The 18,689-nt window shown below is 45.5% G+C and overlaps 1 protein-coding gene across 1 annotated transcript in view; it reads left to right on the forward strand.

Moving 5' to 3' along the window:
- The first annotated feature begins 2,616 nt into the window (after nt 1-2,616).
- The window catches only part of LOC139231726 (PH and SEC7 domain-containing protein 3-like), a 179,710-nt gene continuing 163,637 nt past the window's right edge, over nt 2,617-18,689 (forward strand). Inside the window, exons 1-2 of the mRNA XM_070862529.1 lie at nt 2,617-2,773; nt 6,157-6,230. Coding sequence (XP_070718630.1) covers nt 2,617-2,773; nt 6,157-6,230 — 231 coding nt within the window. The remainder of the gene's footprint in view (nt 2,774-6,156; nt 6,231-18,689) is intronic.

Below are 18,689 nucleotides of genomic sequence, written 5' to 3' on the forward strand. Positions count from 1 at the left end.
CACCAAAGTGGATAACCTCACATTTATCCACATTATACTTCATCTGCCATGCATTTGCCCACTCACCTAACCTATCCAAGTCACTCTGCAGCCTAATAGCATCCTCCTCGCAGCTCACACTGCCACCCAACTTAGTATCATCTGCAAATTTGGAGATACTGCATTTAATCCCCTCGTCTAAATCATTAATGTACAATGTAAACAGCTGGGGCCCCAGCACAGAACCTTGCGGCACTCCACTAGTCACTGCCTGCCATTCTGAAAAGTACCCGTTTACTCCTACTCTTTGCTTCCTGTCTGACAACCAGTTCTCAATCCACATCAGCACACTACCCCCAATCCCATGTGCTTTAACTTTGCACATTAATCTCTTGTGTGGGACCTTGTCGAAAGCCTTCTGAAAGTCCAAATATACCACATCAACTGGTTCTCCTTTGTCCACTTTACTGGAAACATCCTCAAAAAATTCCAGAAGATTTGTCAAGCATGATTTCCCTTTCACAAATCCATGCTGACTTGGACCTATCATGTCACCATTTTCCAGATGCACTGCTATGACATCCTTAATAATTGATTCCATCATTTTACCCACTACTGAGGTCAGGCTGACCGGTCTATAATTCCCTGTTTTCTCTCTCCCTCCTTTTTTAAAAAGTGGGGTTACATTGGCTACCCTCCACTCCATAGGAACTGATCCAGAGTCAATGGAATGTTGGAAAATGACTGTCAATGCATCCGCTATTTCCAAGGCCACCTCCTTAAGTACTCTAGGATGCAATCCATCAGGCCCTGGGGATTTATCGGCCTTCAATCCCATCAATTTCCCCAACACAATTTCCCGACTAATAAAGATTTCCCTCAGTTCCCCCTCCTTACTAGACCCTCTGACCCCTTTTGTATCCGGAAGGTTGTTTGTATCCTCCTTAGTGAATACCGAACCAAAGTACTTGTTCAATTGGTCCGCCATTTCTTTGTTCCCCGTTATGACTTCCCCTGATTTTGACTGCAGTGGACCTACGTTTGTCTTCACCAACCTTTTTCTCTTTACATACCTATAGAAACTTTTGCAATCCGCCTTAATGTTCCCTGCAAGCTTCTTCTCGTACTCCATTTTCCCTGTCCTAATCAAACCCTTTGTCCTCCTCTGCTGAGTTCTAAATTTCTCCCAGTCCCCAGGTTCGCTGCTATTTCTGGCCAATTTGTATGCCACTTCCTTGGCTTTAATACTATCCCTGATTTCCCTAGATAGCCACGGTTGAGCCACCTTTCCCTTTTTATTTTTACGCCAGACAGGAATGTACAATTGTTGTACTTCATCCATGCGGTCTCTAAATGTCTGCCATTGCCCATCCACAGTCAACCCCCTAAGTATCATTCGCCAATCTATCCTAGCCAATTCACGCCTCATACCTTCAAAGTTACCCTTCTTTAAGTTCTGGACCATGGTCTCTGAAATTACTGTTTCATTCTCCATCCTAATGCAGAATTCCACCATATTATGGTCACTCTTCCCCAAGGGGCCTCGCACAATGAGATTGCTAATTAATCCTCTCTCATTACACAACACCCAGTCTAAGATGGCCTCCCCCCTAGTTGGTTCCTCAACATATTGGTCTAGAAAACCATCCCTTATGCACTCCAGGAAATCCTCCTCCACCGTATTGCTTCCAGTTTGGCTAGCCCAATCTATGTGCATATTAAAGTCACCCATTATAACTGCTACACCTTTATTGCATGCACCCCTAATTTCCTGTTTAATGCCCTCCCCAACATCCCTATTACTGTTTGGAGGTCTGTACACAACTCCTACTAACGTTTTTTGCCCTTTGGTGTTCTGCAGCTCTACCCATATAGATTCCACATCATCCAAGCTAATGTCTTTCCTAACTATTGCATTAATCTCCTCTTTAACCAGCAATGCTACCCCACCTCCTTTTCCTTTTATTCTATCCTTCCTGAATGTTGAATACCCCTGAATGTTGAGTTCCCAGCCCTGATCATCCTGGAGCCACGTCTCCGTAATCCCAATCACATCATATTTGTTAACATCTATTTGCACAATTAATTCATCCACCTTATTGCGGATACTCCTTGCATTAAGACACAAAGCCTTCAGGCTTGTTTTATTAACACCCTTTGTCCTTTTAGAATTTTGCTGTACAGTGGCCCTTTTTGTTTTTTGCCTTGGGTTTCTCTGCCCTCCACTTTTCCTCATCTCCTTTCTGTCTTTTGCTTTTGTCTCCTTTTTGTTTCCCTCTGTCTCCCTGCATTGGTTCCCATCCCCCTGCCATATTAGTTTAAATCCTCCCCAACAGCACTAGCAAACACTCCCCCTAGGACATTGGTTCCAGTCCTGCCCAGGTAAGGGTTGTTATAAATCTCAAATTAAACTTTTAAAAATAAAAAATGATGCACAAGCAGTTTAAATTAGTTTATGCAAATATTAGCATGGATTAAGTTGTTTAATTATTTTTTTTAAAATTCAATTCTTATTGTATTTGGTGTAATGAAAGGACCGATGAATAACAGTGGAATTCATTTATTAGAATTGTTCTTAAATCATTTAATTATTTGGGGATTCCATTGCATGTCATTGGGGGATTCTGTTTGGAAATGATGGCACTGGAATCCTCCTTTGTGATTGGAGGGCTGGGCCCATGTGATGTCAGGGATGCTTCCGAACCACCTGCATCCCTGGGATCCGTGGGTTTTTACGCAGACGTACATCTGGAGGGCCCGAGACCCGACCTCTCCACAGCCTGGGTGACAGCAGGTAGGTGCGGAAATGTTTTGTGGGTTGGAGGCGTACTCTGGACGTACGCCTTCGACCGCAATTTCTCGGCCACTATCTATCTATCTTTCTTTCCTTATTACCTTATTTCCTTCCTTATTTCAAAATGATTTTACACAAATGGGAGAGTTTATTTATCTAATCCTAACCCAATATTGCATATTAACTTTTTGTTTAGAGCACCACAATCCCAACCAATGTCTGGCTCGAGTACAGCTCTCACGATGCTGCAACATGGGCCTGAGCCTACGAGCCAGCACACAGCAAGCTCAGCACTTCAGTCATTCCACCGTTGCCTCTAAGTGGAGACCAGACGATTCCCAACAGTGCCATAATGTTCTTTCCCACAGGAAGAGGAAAACAAGCTATCAGACCAAGAATTGGATGGGGCCTCTTTACTCGCTATATGGAACTGTGCATTCCTTAGCCACCTTTTGTTGGACAACAAGGAAAGGAAAGGAAGCACGGCTGACTCTCAGCTCCAGCAACCTCCCACAGCTGGCCAGTCCAGTCAGATGTACATGAGGCAGCTGGTCTACTGAGGGCCACCAGTAGATGGGAGGTGGGCTGCTAACCGCTTCATTATACATAACCACTGCCCTAAGCCATAACCTCGAACCCCTTAGTCATTCTCCTGAAGATAACTTCCTTTCAATTGTTTGCCGCAATAGAGACAGCTTTGTCCAGATGTTTGGCTAACAGCCCATGGCTTCCGCCTCAGAGATGTGCTCGGGCTCCATGCGGAATTGCTCCTACAACTTGATGAGCGGATGCTCCAAGTCCTCTCTGTACAAATGTTCCAGATTTTCTTGTTGGGTCCACAGGCCAATGACACACGGTTTCTTCCAACTCCCATCGGATGGTCCATCTCTCCATTCCTGTTCACCAGCTGCTACTTTAATCAGTGTTAATGTAGCACATTTAATCCATTGGAGAACTGTGCTTATGGAGGGTAGTTAGAAACAATTATAAATATAAATATCCGTATGTGTAACCCCCTGCTTTTCTCACTCTTCCCACCCACAAACACACACACTCTCACACTCAAACGCTCACTCCCTCCTTCCCTCTTGTAATGTATTCACCTATGAGTATGCTCATAATGCACTCATAATGCAACAGCTCTACACACCTGTGAGTATGCTCACAGGTTTGTAGAGCTGTTGCATTACGAGTGGCTTCACAAATCACGTGATGTTCACAAGACTCAATAAAACCCCAGCCAGTTGAGTCTAGGTCATCCATGATAAGGCATGCAGTTGTGAGCCTAGTGGATGAACTGGTAATATGTAGTGTGATTGTTAAACCTTTGTTAATAAACCAACAAGTTCTTAATAGCAATGTGCTGTTATGAATTCTTAAGGAAAGACCCATGAAGCAAATATACTACACCTCTCTTCTTCCATTCCTCACTCACTCACTGTCTCTCCTTTTTTCACTGTCGCTGTCTCTCTCGCCCTCTCCCTATAATCCTTTCTGTCTTTCTCTTTGTCTGTGGCTCCCTCTGTCTGTCTCTTTCCTTCTCTCTGTCACTCTCTTGCTCTCTGTCTGTTTTTATCCCTTTCTCCCTGTCACTCTATTGCTTTCCCTGTCTGTCTCTCTCCATCTCTCTGTCTTTCTCTAGTCCTGAAGATGAAATCTTGTTTTATAGGAGCAGACTCAGTCCACTGGAATCTACAGATACAGAATTTTACCACAGGATTTTCGGGACTGCTTTAGTTTTAGGTGGTGATTGCCTGGCAAACAGAGGAAGACTCCCCAATGCAATCCGTCTCCCTCTCAGATGGACGTAAAAGATCCCATGGTACTATTTGAAGAAGAACAGGGGAGTTCTCTCGGTGTCCTAGCCAATATTTATCCCTCAGCCAACACCTAAAATATCTGGTCATTTATCTCACTGTTGTTTCTGAGACCTTAAAAAACCCAAAAGACTTATATTTATATAGCACCTTTCACAACCGGACATCTCAAAGTGCTTTACAGCCAATGAAGTAGTTTGGAGTGTAGTCTGTTGTAATGTGGGAAACACAGCAGCCAATTTGTGCACAGCAAGCTCCCACAAACAGCAATGTGATAGTGACCAGATAATCTGTTTCTGTTATGTTGATTGACGGATAAATATTGGCCAGCACACTAGGGATAACTCCCCTGTTCTTCTTCGAAATAGTGCTATGGGATTCTTTTATGCCCACGTCAGAGAGCAGACGGGGCCTCGATTTAACATCTCATCTGAAAGACAACACCTCTGACGGTGCAGCATTCCCTCAGCACTGCACTGAAGTGTCAGCCTAGATTTATGTGCTCAAGCTCCCTGGAGTGGGACTTGAACCCACAACCTTCTGACTCCGAGGCTAGGGTGCTACCCACTGAGCCACAGGTGACAACTTACTACACACAAATTAGCTGCCACATTTCACTACATTACAACTACACTTCAAAAAGTAATTAACTGGCTGTGAAGCACATCAAGGTTCTGCAAGGTGCTATATAAATGTCCAGACTGCGAAAGCTGCAATGGATATTCAAATAGTTATGCTTTTGTTCCCGCCTCTTAAACCTGGAAATCCTTCCACTCTGAACAGACATCGGGGGCTGAAGTGATGTCTGCTGAGCCGCCTCTGCGAGCCAAATGCTTTATTCAGTTACTACTACTGCTAACTCCCTGATGTAAAAAGCAGGCGCAGTGATGTGAGTAGCTGTCAGAATGTCACAAATGGACATGTCTTTGAAACCACTCTGCCAAATGTTGCAGGCAAACTGTCCAAATATGAGACACAGCGGTTAAATATTTATGATGGGCTCTACATGACTGTTGACTTAGCGGTTTATTAGGGATTGAAGGAGACCTAGTCGGATGAGTGCTAATCCATTTTAGCTGGGATGGAATATGAATTGCGGCCGGAGGTTTAATTCCCTCTATTTTTAATGCACTTCTTAATGTGTTTGCATTAATTTTGTATCTGCGCTTTATTAATGCAGTTGTTAACCTGCTTATGGTAACTACAAATAGCATGTAGACGGAATAAAATGGAATTAAGACCCTCAGCTGTTTCATTCAGGTGTCAGTTTAGAAAGAAAACGGAGAGTTTTGAAGCTCAAAGAAAGGCAAGGGATGTCAGCAATGGAAACTAGTTACAGGCACACAGTCAACACTTTAAGGTCATGTACAGCACAGCCAAATGTAAAGGAAAGCTTCTTCCAATCTGCTCCAACAATGTGTCTTCAGAATAGCACCCTCTACTGTACAATCTGCCATTTCCATTGTGCATACCAGCTGTCCGCCCTGACTGAAGCAGCCAGTTCTGTACTGTGGGCCTGTTTTACGATCAGCAGCTTCTAATCTGCCCAAACTCGATTCACATGAGGACCTTTACAGGCAGTGGAGCGAGGACACTTTTGTTCCATTCATCTGGACTGGATTCAGACCCAAGGCCCAGAGGTAACGCGACATGGTGTTAAGATCACTGCACCTCCCAGCCTCCACTTCAAGCCAAATAATACTTTTATTTCTGTGGGAAGTCACAAGTGGGTGCGTATTTTACTTTGTTTTCAACACTGTTTTGCTGCCGTGCTAACCAGCGCAGTTGTGAAGAGCCATTCTGCCTGACGATAATCAATAACATTAACAAAAATAATATTCTGGAAGTGCAACTAGGTGGCGGGTATATAGGAGAAGGATCTTTTCATGGTGTTAGACCTATCTATTATGGGTCATACGCATTGCGTTGAAATTTAGTGTCAGCCGTGGCTCAGTTGGTAGCACTTTCATCTCTGAATCAGAAGGTTGAGGGTTCAAGTCCCACTCCAGGAACTTGAGCACGAAAATCTAGGCTGACACTGCAGTGCTAAGGGAGTGTTGTGCTGTCTTTCAGATGAGATGTTAAACTGAGGCCCTGCCTGCTCTTTCAGAAGGTCCCATGGCACTATTTCGAAGAAGAGCAGGTGAGATAGCTCTGTTATCCTGGCCAATATTTATATCCCTCAATCAACATCACTAAAAAACCCCAGATAATTTGGCCATTATAATATTGCTGTTTGTGGGACCTTGCTGTGCGCAAATTGGCTGCTGCGTTTCCTACATTACAACAGTGACTACACTTCAAGAGTACTTCATTTGGCTGTAAAGCGCGCTGAGACGTCTGGTGGTTGTGAAAGGTGCAAGTCTTTCTTTTCATTTTTACCCAAAATATGCTGATCGTTTCAAAACCTCAGTCAATACTTCAAGGCTGTGCTGGCCTTTCAGAGCAAGTATCAGATAATATTGGGAGGGATAATGCCAGGTGAACTTTTGTAAATGAGTAGGGTTGGTTGTACACTGATTCAGTGAGCTCCCATCCTCATACTACTGCAATGCGTACATGATGTGTAACAGTGGAGATGCTGTACAAATATATTTATGAATGGCTCTGTGTCTTATAGAGACAATGGAAGACCCTGTACTGTATCAATAAGGAAGGCACACTCTGTGTATATTACATACTGGAAGGGACAGTCTCTGAGTATATTATTTACAGAGAGAGACAGTCCCTGTGTATATTATATACCAACGGACAGTCCCATGTATATTATATACAGAGAGAGACAGTCCTGTGGATATTATATAGAGAGAGAGAGACAGTCCTGTGTATATTATATACAGAGAGAGACAATCTCATGTATATTATATACAGAGATAGACAGTCCCATGTATATTATATACCAAGAGGGACAGTCCCATGTATATTATATATATATAGAGAGAGACAGTCCTGTGTATATTATATACAGAGAGGGACAGTCCGTGTATATTATACACAAAAAAAGACAGTCCCGTGTATATTATATACAGAGAGACAGTCCCATGTATATTATATAGTGAGACAGTCCCGTGTATATTATATGCAGAGAAGGACAGTCCCTGTGTATATTATATACAGTGAGACAGTCCTGTGTATATTATATACAGTGAGACAGCCCCGTGTATATTATATACAGAGAGAGACAGTCCTGTGTGTATTATATATAGAGAATGACAGTCCCTGTGTATATTATATACAATGAGACAGTCCCGTGTATATTATACACAGGGACTGTCCTTCTTTGTATATAATATACACAGGACTGTCTCTCTCTCTATATTATATACAGTGAGACAGTCCTGTGTATATTATATACAGAGAGAGTCAGTCCCATGTATACTATATACAGAGAAGGACAGTCCCTGTGTATATTATATACAATGAGACAGTCCCATGTATATTATATACAGAGAGGGACAGTCCTGTGTATATTATATACAATGAGACAGTCCTGTGTATATTATATACAGAGAGAGCCAGTCCTGTGTATATTATATACAGAGAGAGTCAGTTCCATGTATATTATATACAGAGAGAGACAGTCCTGTGTATATTATATACAATGAGACAGTCCCATGTATATTATATACAGAGAGGGACAGTCCTGTGTATATTATATACAATGAGACAGTCCTGTGTATATTATATACAGAGAGAGCCAGTCCTGTGTATATTATATACAGAGAGAGTCAGTTCCATGTATATTATATACAGAGAGAGACAGTCCTGTGTATATTATATACAGAGAGAGGCAGTCTCGTGTATAATTTATACAGAGACAGTCTTGTGTATATTATATACAGAGAAGGACAGTCCCTGTGTATATTATATACAATGAGACAGTCCCGTGTATATTATATAGAGAGAGACAGTCCCATGTATATTATATACAGAGAGAGTCAGTCCCATATATATTACACAGTCCCGTGTATATTATATACAGAGAGAGACAGTCCTGTGTATAATATATACAATGAGACAGTCCCTGTGTATATTACATACAATGAGACAGTCCCTGTGTATATTATATACAGTGAGACAATCCCGGTGTATATTATATACAGTGAGACAGTCCCTGTGTATATTATATACAGAAAGAGACAGTCCCTTTGTGTTATTTATATACAGTTAGAGGCACTCCACGAGTATATTATGTGCTTTGAATGGCATGCTCTCTCCTTGCTACGGTAAAGACTGTCTAAAGAAGAGGAAATGGGTAATATTGTGTTCCTGTTGGTTTGTTGCTGGTGTTTTCTTCATATCCTCCCTCCAAAATCCACCAGAACCAGAAAGTTACAATATGCTTTCAAAAATCTAAATGGAACGGCCTTGAGTTAATGAGACCACACAGGTTCTGTGAGCAAACCACATAGGAGAGGCTGCCATTAGCAAGCTTATCTCGGTTTCGTTGATCAGGTCCGTTTAGTATCAGCAGAAACTAAAGAGCAGTGTGATGTCACTCTCACAAATGACTTCAATCCTATCTAATTACGTTTGTTTATGTCTACCGAGTGTGTATTTTGTTCTCAGTGGTGCGTGCCCGGTAATCCGCTGACAGAATTAAGACTTTGTGATATGAAATCCGATTACCTGGCAGAAATGGCCCAAAATTGCATTAGTGTCTGCTTTTTCTTTAAAGAAGGAAAGCAGGGAAGCTAAACTAACATAATTGGCTAAAGAAGATGAGGAGAATCTTTTTTTAAACAGTGAGTTGTTATGATCTGGAATGCACTGCCTGAAAGAGTGGTGGAAGCAGGTTTCAATAGTCTAGGTTCGTACTAAGTCCGGCTTTTCTTGATATATATATATATATAAAAATGACTTGGACTTGGGTGTACAGGGCACAATTTCATAATTTGCAGATTACGCAAAACTTGGAAGTATAGTGAACAGTGAGAAGGCACCACACTTTCATCATCATAGGCAGTCCCTCGAAACGAGGATGACTTGCTTCCACGCCAAAAAAGGATGAGTTCACAGGTGTTTCAATGAAGGATCTAATATTCCAGGCCCCGAACTGCATGTTGAAGGGTGGAAGATGCCTGTGTGTGGATTTTTTTAACGTGTGGTGGCCGTTGCACACCAGCCACCACACGGGCTTGACAGAGCAAGATCTTGGTCCAGTGACAAGGATTAACCAAGACGATTGGAGACCAGCTCTGCTGCACGGACCTAGTGTGCGCACATATCGCACTGTGGGCTGGCCCATGCTGCCCCTGGCTCTGAACTCACGCCTCTCCTGGGCCCGATCATGTCCCTCTACCGCTCCTTCGCCCCGATCTCGCTGCTACTGCTGTATCTGCCCACGCTCCAATCACCGACCTGGACCTTGATGACATCACTCTTCATTGCCATCGCCCTCCTGCACCAGCTCGCGCTGCTCCCTGAAGTAATATGCCTCCACGCTGCTCCCGAGGTCTCCACGCCGCTCTTTTTCTGGCCCCGACCTGCCGCTGGTGTTCTCACGCAGATGCCACCACACTTTAGGAAGGATGTGAAGGCCACAATGTCTGAGGCTCTTAGTGGTAGCATGAGATAGGGCAGTCCCAACGGCATGACATACGGTGAATCCCAGGGCACTGTGTCAGCTCCAGCTCTTACACAGCACTGACATAGTTTACTCCACCGACAAAATGCTACTCCAGTGTTGTATGAGAACCTGAGGTACTAAAGGCTGTTCAATGCACAAATACATGAAGTACTTAAAGGTTAAAGCGAATAGCATTGATTCATTTAAGGGGAGATTTGCTGCATATGTAAGGGAGAAAGGAATAGAGGGGTGCAGGTAATGTTCCTGCTAAGATGCGCGCGTGCACAGCCGCGCAGTAATCTGAAAAGTTCCGCGCAGGCCGATCACCGGCTTTTACATTGTAAGTACCGCACATGCGCAGAAAGTTAAAGGGATCACACATTTAAAGAAACAGGCCACACAGTACAAAGCGCAGCTGACAGTGAACATCGGATGCAGGGGAAAGTGGGAAGAGATCATTAGAGTGGGAGAAGACTCGAGCAGGGTATAAAAAGTGGCATAGACAATTTGGGCCAAATGGCCTGTTTGTGTGCTGTAAATTCTATGTAATTCTAAGCACACATTACTTTCATTGATATTGTCGGTACACTTGTCTGCTGCTGCAGTAAACAGTTAATGGGGTACAAACTTCAGCAAAAGTGTTTCAAAAACAGTTTTTTGTTTGTTTGCCAAACACTCCATGTGATGACACAATTTGTGCCACAACTGCATTGCAAAAACATCGACACAAAATTTCCACATGGCTCTTCCAGCTCTTCTCCCCACTGCCCCACACACAGCAGCGAAGGAGCTCCTTTTAAACAGAGCTACAGCACGAACAAATAACGTGGAAAATCTTGCTGGGCACTCCGTGTAACAGACATAATTTCGACATCATTTGACTTGGATCTTCATTTTCATCATTGTCGCTGCCAAAATACTTCCCGAATTTGCTGAGTTAACGGGTAGACAAGAATCAGAATGTGTTCTTGGCCACTCTGAAGGGGCTTGCATTTGATTTTCTCCTCTGGCGACCACCCGTGGCCCTATCTTTATCCCTGAGGCAATGGAAAGACGTGCGCTGGTCTGTCCATCGTACTGGCCTCATTGGGCAGTACTTCTCACTGGCTGCGACAGCAGGGGAATGGCTAGGACCTCTGTCCAAGGGAGAGATCACAGGTCCTTCAAACTTGTGGGCAGTGTACTGGAGTGGGTTTCTGGTACAGAAGCTCCCTCATTTGCGATTCCTTACGTGGTGAGTTCCTGATTGCAGCAGCAGCACTGCGGGAGATGTCGGGGTGGGTGGGTGGGGGGGTGGGGGGAGTCTAGTGCCTCCTGACAAGCAGGAAGAGAGAGATGTCAGCAGATCCTTCCCTGGGTCACTCACCTCTGCTTCCTGAGCAGGTGCAGGCTGGCTCCACCGAATGGGCACGGAATTCTCACCGAAAAAGAGGGCGTCGATTGTACAGCGCTATTGTGGAGGGGCGGGGAAGAGAGGGGATGGGAAGGGCTCAGGAAATCCCCCTACTTCCTGTATGGCCAGTCTGCCTCTGAGACGGTTGTTGACTTGCCATGTCAGGCAGTTGGGTGCTGTCACTGTTCTGGGGGTATGGCTCCCTCCCTGCCTTTTGCCAACCTCAGATGTCCATCTTAGCGGCTGGAGGTGGAAAAAAATCAGTAGATGCACAAAATGCTGCCTGGTGGATGATCAACAAATGTGCACTTGACGGGGTGGGTGAACTATACACACTCGGAAGACCCCAGGGTTGACTCTTGGTCCGTGCTGGTGTCGATGATCTCTGCCAAGAGCCCCAACAATCGGCCTTTGCTTCCTTGGCCGTGGAAGGGGGCAGCCAGTCAGGCTTCTCACTCCTGATCACTGCCAGAAGAGTGCGTGCACGGGTGTTGTTGGAGGACAGGATCAGACTCAGCTCTGATGGTCAGGACACATTACAAGCACTTATTGTTCAGGCTCGCACACAGGGGCGAACTGGCTCTCCCGGATTCTCACTGAAAAAAGGATGGAGGCGGGGAGGGCAGGAGGAGCGATAATACAAAACCTATGGAACAATTCATGAATCATAGAAATTTACAGTACGGAAGGAGGCCATTTCGGCCCATTGTGTCCACACCAGCCAACAAAGAGTTATCCGGCTTAATCCCACTTTCCAGCTCTTGGTCCGTAGCCTTGTAGGTTACAGCACTTCATCCAAGTGCCCTTTAAATGTGGTGAAGGTTTCTGCCACTACCACCCTTTCAGGCAGTGCATTCCCGACCCCTGACACCCTCTGGGTGAAGAAATTTTCCCTCAAATCCCCTCTAAACCTCCTACCACTTACTTTAAATCTATGTCCCCTGGTTGTTGACCCCTCTGTTAAGGGAAATAGGTTCTTCCTATCCACTCTATTAAGGCCCCTCATAATGTTATACACCTTAAGCAAGTCTCCCCTCAGCCTCCTCTGTTCCAAAGAAAACAATCCCAGCCTATCCAATCTGTCCTTATTGCCAAAATTCTCCAGTCCCTGGCAACATCCTCATAAATCTCCCTATGTGGTGGTCTCCCCCTAATTGGCCAGTTGGTTGACATAGCAGAGGATTGTCTCTGCCCATGGAACAACTTCAATGGTGAATTGGAATTGTCACCTACAAGAGCATATCATTAAAAGTCTGGGTGTGGCACACACAGTGTATACATTAACCTTTCTTCCTGCGGAACCACTTGAGTTGTCACAGGAAGAACGAGAGGGATAAAACCTCAAAATAAATAAATAAACCCGTGCAACTACCGTGAATAATCTTTCAGAGAAGCAGAAACATTGACGTTTGCTAAGCCTGTGGGTTTTGGTATCAATTCGTATAAAGGAAGGAATTCTAAGATGCCTGTCAGCAAATGACAGGAAGACGTGGTTAAGACTGGAGACATCCTTCCAGCTACAGATCAGCTGATTGCAAAGCTCATTTGACAAATGAGTAATTCCTTTCACTCCAGCCCAAGTTTTATTCAGCTTTTTCCATCTCTGTTCAGCTGTCACTTCTAATGGAAGTCTCAATCTCTCGGTGTGTGGAGTGCTGACAATATGAAAGGTCAAAAGATGACAGGAACCTCAAAAGCTCCTGTATTATTGGATACTAATGGCCGCTGTCTCACTAATTAAATCCATCTGTTGGCACTTTGCATTACAGTCACTCATGCTCTCTCGAACCCGATTTACTCAGACCCTTGGAGTTCCAGTACAATCCAGGTTACAAACTCACTTGGAATCAATTATTAAAGATGTAATAGCAGCGCATTTGGAAATCGGTCCAAGTCAGCATGGATTTATGAAAGGGAAATCATGCTTGACAAAACTTCTAGAATTTTTTGAGGATGTAACTAGTAGAGTGGACAAGGGAGAACCAGTGGATGTGGTGTATTTAGACTTTCAAAAGGCTTTTTACAACGTCCCACACAAGAGATTAGTGTGCAAAATTAAAGCACATGGTATTGGGGGTAGAGAACTGGTTGGCAGACAGGAAGCAAAGAGTAGGAATAAACAGCTCCTTTTCAGAATGGCAGACAGTGACTAGTGGGGTACTGCAAGGTTCAGTGCTGGGATCCCAGCTATTTACAAATACATTAATGATTTAGACGAAGGAATTGAATGTAATATCTCCAAGTTTGCAGATAACACTAAGCCGGGTGGCAGTGTGAGCTGTGAGGAGGATGCTAAGAGATGCAGGATGACTTGGACAGGTTAGGTGAATGGGCAAATACATGGCAGATGCGGTATAATGTAGATAAATGTGAGGTTATCCATTTTGGTGGTAAAAATAGGGAGGCAGATTATTATCTGAATGGTGACAGATTAGTAAAAGGGGAGATGCAACGAGACATGGCTGTCATGGTACATCAGTCATTGAAAGTTGGCATACAGGTACAGTAGGCGGTGAAGGTGGCAAATGGCATGTTGGCCTTCATAGCGAGAGGATTTGAGTATAGGAGCAGGGAGGTCTTACTACAGTTGTACAGGGCCTTGGTGAGGCCACACCTTAAATATTGTGTACAGTTTTGGTCTCCTAATCTGAGGAAGGACATTCTTGCTATTGAGGGAGTGCAGCGAAGGTTCACCAGACTGATTCCCGGGATGACATATGAAGAAAGACTGGATCGACTAGGCTTCTATTCAATGGAATTTAGAAGAATGAGAGGGGAAACATATAGAAACATATAAAATTCTGATGGGTTTGGACAGTTAGATGCAGGAAGAATGTTCCCGATGTTGGGGAAGTCCAGAACCAGGGGTCACAGTCTAAGGATAAGGGTAAGCCATATAGGACCGAGATGAGGGGAAAATTCTTCACTCAGAGAGTTTTGAGCTTGTGGAATTCTGTACCACAGAAAGTTGTTGAGGCCAGTTCATTAGATATATTCAGAAGGGAGTTAGATATGGCCCTTATGGCTAAAGGGATCAAGGGGTATGGAGAGAAAGCAGGAAAGGGGTACTGAAGTGCATGATCAGCCATGATCATATTGAATGGTGGTGCAGGCTCGAATGGCCTACTCCTGCACCTATTTTCTATGTTTCTATGTTTCTATGTTATCAGCCACACGTGGGCTATTGCTGGCATTGTTGTGTCAAATTAAAGATTTGGGGCTTGTGAAGTCTCCCTTCTGTCGTAGGTTTGTCAACTCTGGTCGGACTAATGTTGCCAACTCTGGTTGGACATATTCCTAGAGGTGTCATCACATGACCTCTCACCTCTGTAATGTATTTGCTTCATGGGCTCTTTGCTTAAGAATTCATAGCAATACATTGCTATTAAGAACTAGTTGGTTTATTAACAAAGGTTGAACAATCACACCACACATTACCAGTTCATCCATTGGGCTCACAACTGCATATCTCGTCGTGGATGATCGAGATCCAACTGGTTGCGGTTTTATTGTGAACATCACATGACTGGCTAAGCCACTCACAATGCAACAACTCTGCAACTATTTTAAAATAAACAGATAAAGCCGCCCCCTTATTAAAGGGAGACTAAAACCCACAAATCACCAAATAAAACTTTAAAGTGAACTTAAAAGATCAAATTAAAATTTGGTTGCCGGGGGTGATGATGCGCTCCAGTCCCTCCGATGCCCACCTCTCGCGGAAGGCCGCGAGCGTACCGGTGGACACCGCGTGCTCCATCTCCAGGGACAGCCTGGCGCGAATGTAGCCGCGGAAGAGAGACAGGCAGTCAGGCTGAATGACCCCCTCGACCGCCCGCTGCCTGGACATGTGAATGGCCACTTTGGCCAGGCCCAGGAGCAGTCCCACGAGGAGACCCTCCGACCTGCCCGCTTCCCTCCGCACCGAATGCCAAAGATCAGGAGCGAGGTGAAGTGTAGCCAGAAATCGAGGAGCAGCCTCTTCAAACAATGGAAGAGGGGCTGCAACCTCACACACTGTACATAAATGTGGAACACGGACTCCTCCAGACCGCAGAAAATGCCTTGGAGTCCGTGAACCGACTTAAAAACTTATTGCACGGGACTGCCCCATGCAACACCCTCCAGGCCAAGTCCCCGATAGCAACAGCTCTACCAACCTGTGAGCATACTCATAGGTGCATACATTACAACCTCTACCCACCCCGCCTCCACACTCCTGCCATTGGTCGCCCAATATGTCCATGCTCGCTGCGCCCACACCAATTGGAAAACGAACAGAGTCTTCATTACCCGATTGGATGAGTCCTGACTATCAAGTCAACTAGCCTTTTCTTCTCCCGTGTCTGATATTTTTATAACTAATAAACAAAAGTGTTCAAATATTTTTGTTTTTAAACTCACAATTTTTAATGGCCCTATGTTTTTTCTCCTGGTTTGCTTGCAACAGTAATCTGGAGATTAAACTCTCATTTCTGGAGACTCCAGGGCAATCGTGCAGGGTTGGCAAACTTAGACTGTGTTTCAAATAAGACCATATCCTGCTGTCTGTAGGGGATTAAGTAACATGAGTTTGGCAGTCGTAACCCAGGGTACGTCTGCGGTATGATTGGGCTTATATTCCCTCGAGTTTAGAAGAATGAGAGGTGATCTCATTGAAACATATAAAATTCTTAAGGGGGCTGACAGGATTAATGCTGAGAAAATGTTTCCCCGGCTGGGGAATCTAGACCACAGAGTCACAGTCTCAGAATAAAGAGTCGGCCATTTAGGACTGAGATGAGGAGAAATTTATTCACTCAGAGGGTGGTGAATCTTTGGGATTCTCTACCCCAGAGGGTTGTGGATGCTCAGTTTTTAAGTATATTCAAGACAGAAGGTGATACATTTTTGGGAACTAAGGGGCCCAAGTGCCGCCCAAAGTGCCGCCAATGTACCGGACGGTACTTTGGGCGGGATAGTCATCGCCGAGGTCCCTCGAAGGTCGGCAAATGGACAACGTACACCGCCAATCTGGGCGGCAGCAGGCGGGAGGTCTCATTCTCGGCGGCAGAGGCACTTAGCAACCAAGTGCCGCCGAGGATGGAGTCAGGTCCACGGAGGGTCGAAGACCTGCAAAAAAAAAATCATCAGTAAAAAATTTAAAAACTATCGGAAGACCTTCAGGGGATCCCAGCCAGGTAAGTCGCTGTTGGAAAAAAATGTTAAACTGTTCACTTGCCTTTTTTTCAGGCTCTTCAGACCTACCGTCGGAGACAGACCAGACTGCAGCCGGTGGACCATCCCCCATTGTGCTGCCGATTTCCGCCCACAGGAACTGGGAGCTCAGCGGGCGGGAGATCTATAGCGCCACTCGGCCGTCTGCTGACGTCAGCGGACGGTTCCTGGTGGCTCTCCTCTCTCGCCCGCTCTAGGCCACCTCCAAAGTGGCACTGGGCGGATCTTCAGGAGGAATGTCGGTGGCAGTGAGCGGCAGTCGGCGGCAGCAGGCGGTGGACTGATGAATTTCAGCTCCAAAGGGAATAAGGGATTTGGTGATTGGATGGGAAGGTGGACCGCTGGCCATGAAAATCAGCCATGATCTTGTTGAATGGCGGACCAGGCTCGAGGGGACAAATAGCCTACTCCAGCTCCTATTTCTTATGTTCTTCTGATGAAACCACCCATAATTTGGCAATCCCTCTGAGAGGCGATGGATGCAGAGGGTGAGGGAAATGTGACAGTCCATACTGGTAGCAATAGGGGGACACATTCGTGAGGTAGAGTTCAAGGCATTTTTTTTTTAGCAGAGGGAGCTTCCCTCTGTATCTAAGCGAACCAGGGCGAGCTCGATCCTGACATTGTGATTTCTATTTCCGAGCAGCTCTGCCAAAGGCCAACATCATCCGCCAATGCTACTAAAAAACAAAACCATCCTCCCAGTGCAGCGAAACCCCACTTCCACTCTCAGATCCGTCCAGATTGTCCTTGGATCTTCACAGCTATTCTGTCGCAGCCACGAGCCAGAGATAGACCCGCCTCGATGTCCAGCAGCCCTGCCAAAAAAAGCAGCCAGACTTTCGAATGGTGGATTGCTGAAGTCAAGTTTCAGTCAGCACTGGGGTTAAACGTGAGTCCTCTAAAGGGAGTCCGTGTACTAAATGCCAACTTATTGCAAAATTGTTCTTACTGGTTTTAATTATTTAAAGAAATACCAGCAGACCTCGTGGTACATAAAAAATAGGAGCAGGAGTAGGCCACCTGGCTCCTTGAGACTGCACCGCCATTTAATAAGATCATGGCTGATCTGACCTTGGCCTCAACTCCTCTTCCCTGCCCGCTCCCCATAGACCCTTGACTCCCTTATCGTTCAAAAATCTGTCGATCTAAAACGGAGATTGATACATTTTTGCTAGGAAAGGGTATTAAGGGACCAAGGTGGGTCGACGTAAAGTGTGGAACTCTCTCCCATGAACAGCAGTAGATGCTAGCTCAGTTAATAATTTTGAATCTGAGATAATGAATATCTGCTCGATCACTGATGCACTCAGCACTGCACTGGAGTGTCAGCCTAGATTTATGTGCCGAGGTCTCTGGAGTGGGACATGAACCCACAACCTTCTGACCCAGAGGCGAGCTGCAGCTGACATTTGTACATGTCTGCTGCTTTATAATGACACGAGGGTTATACGATGTCACGCATAATATAGGCTGAGCAGCCCCGGCCTGCGAGCACCGTCGGAGCAGGCCGGGGAGCGGAAGGAACAGCGTGGCTGCAGACCACTCCAGGGAGCAGCACGTGCTGGTGCAGGAGAGCAACGGCAGCGAAGAGGGACGTCACCAAGATCCAGGTCGGTGAGCGGGTACAGCCGTAGCGATGAGGTCGGGGCAAAGGAGCTGCGAGAGATTGTAGAGCGACGTGATCGGGGCCCAGGAGAGGCGTGAGTTCGGAGCCCAGAAGAGCCGAGGGCCCAGGGGCAGCACGGGCCCAGCCCACACTGCGATATGTGCGCGCACTAGGTCCGTGCAGCAGAGCTGGTCTCCAGTCGTCTTGGTTAACCCTTGCCACTGGACCAAGACCTAGCTCTGTCAAGCCCGTGGTGGTGGCTGGTGTGCAACGGCCACCACACGTTAAAAAAATCCACCCACAGGCATCTT

This window comes from Pristiophorus japonicus, chromosome 2 (genome assembly GCF_044704955.1).
Source record: "Pristiophorus japonicus isolate sPriJap1 chromosome 2, sPriJap1.hap1, whole genome shotgun sequence".
NCBI classification, from domain to species: Eukaryota; Metazoa; Chordata; class Chondrichthyes; family Pristiophoridae; genus Pristiophorus; species Pristiophorus japonicus.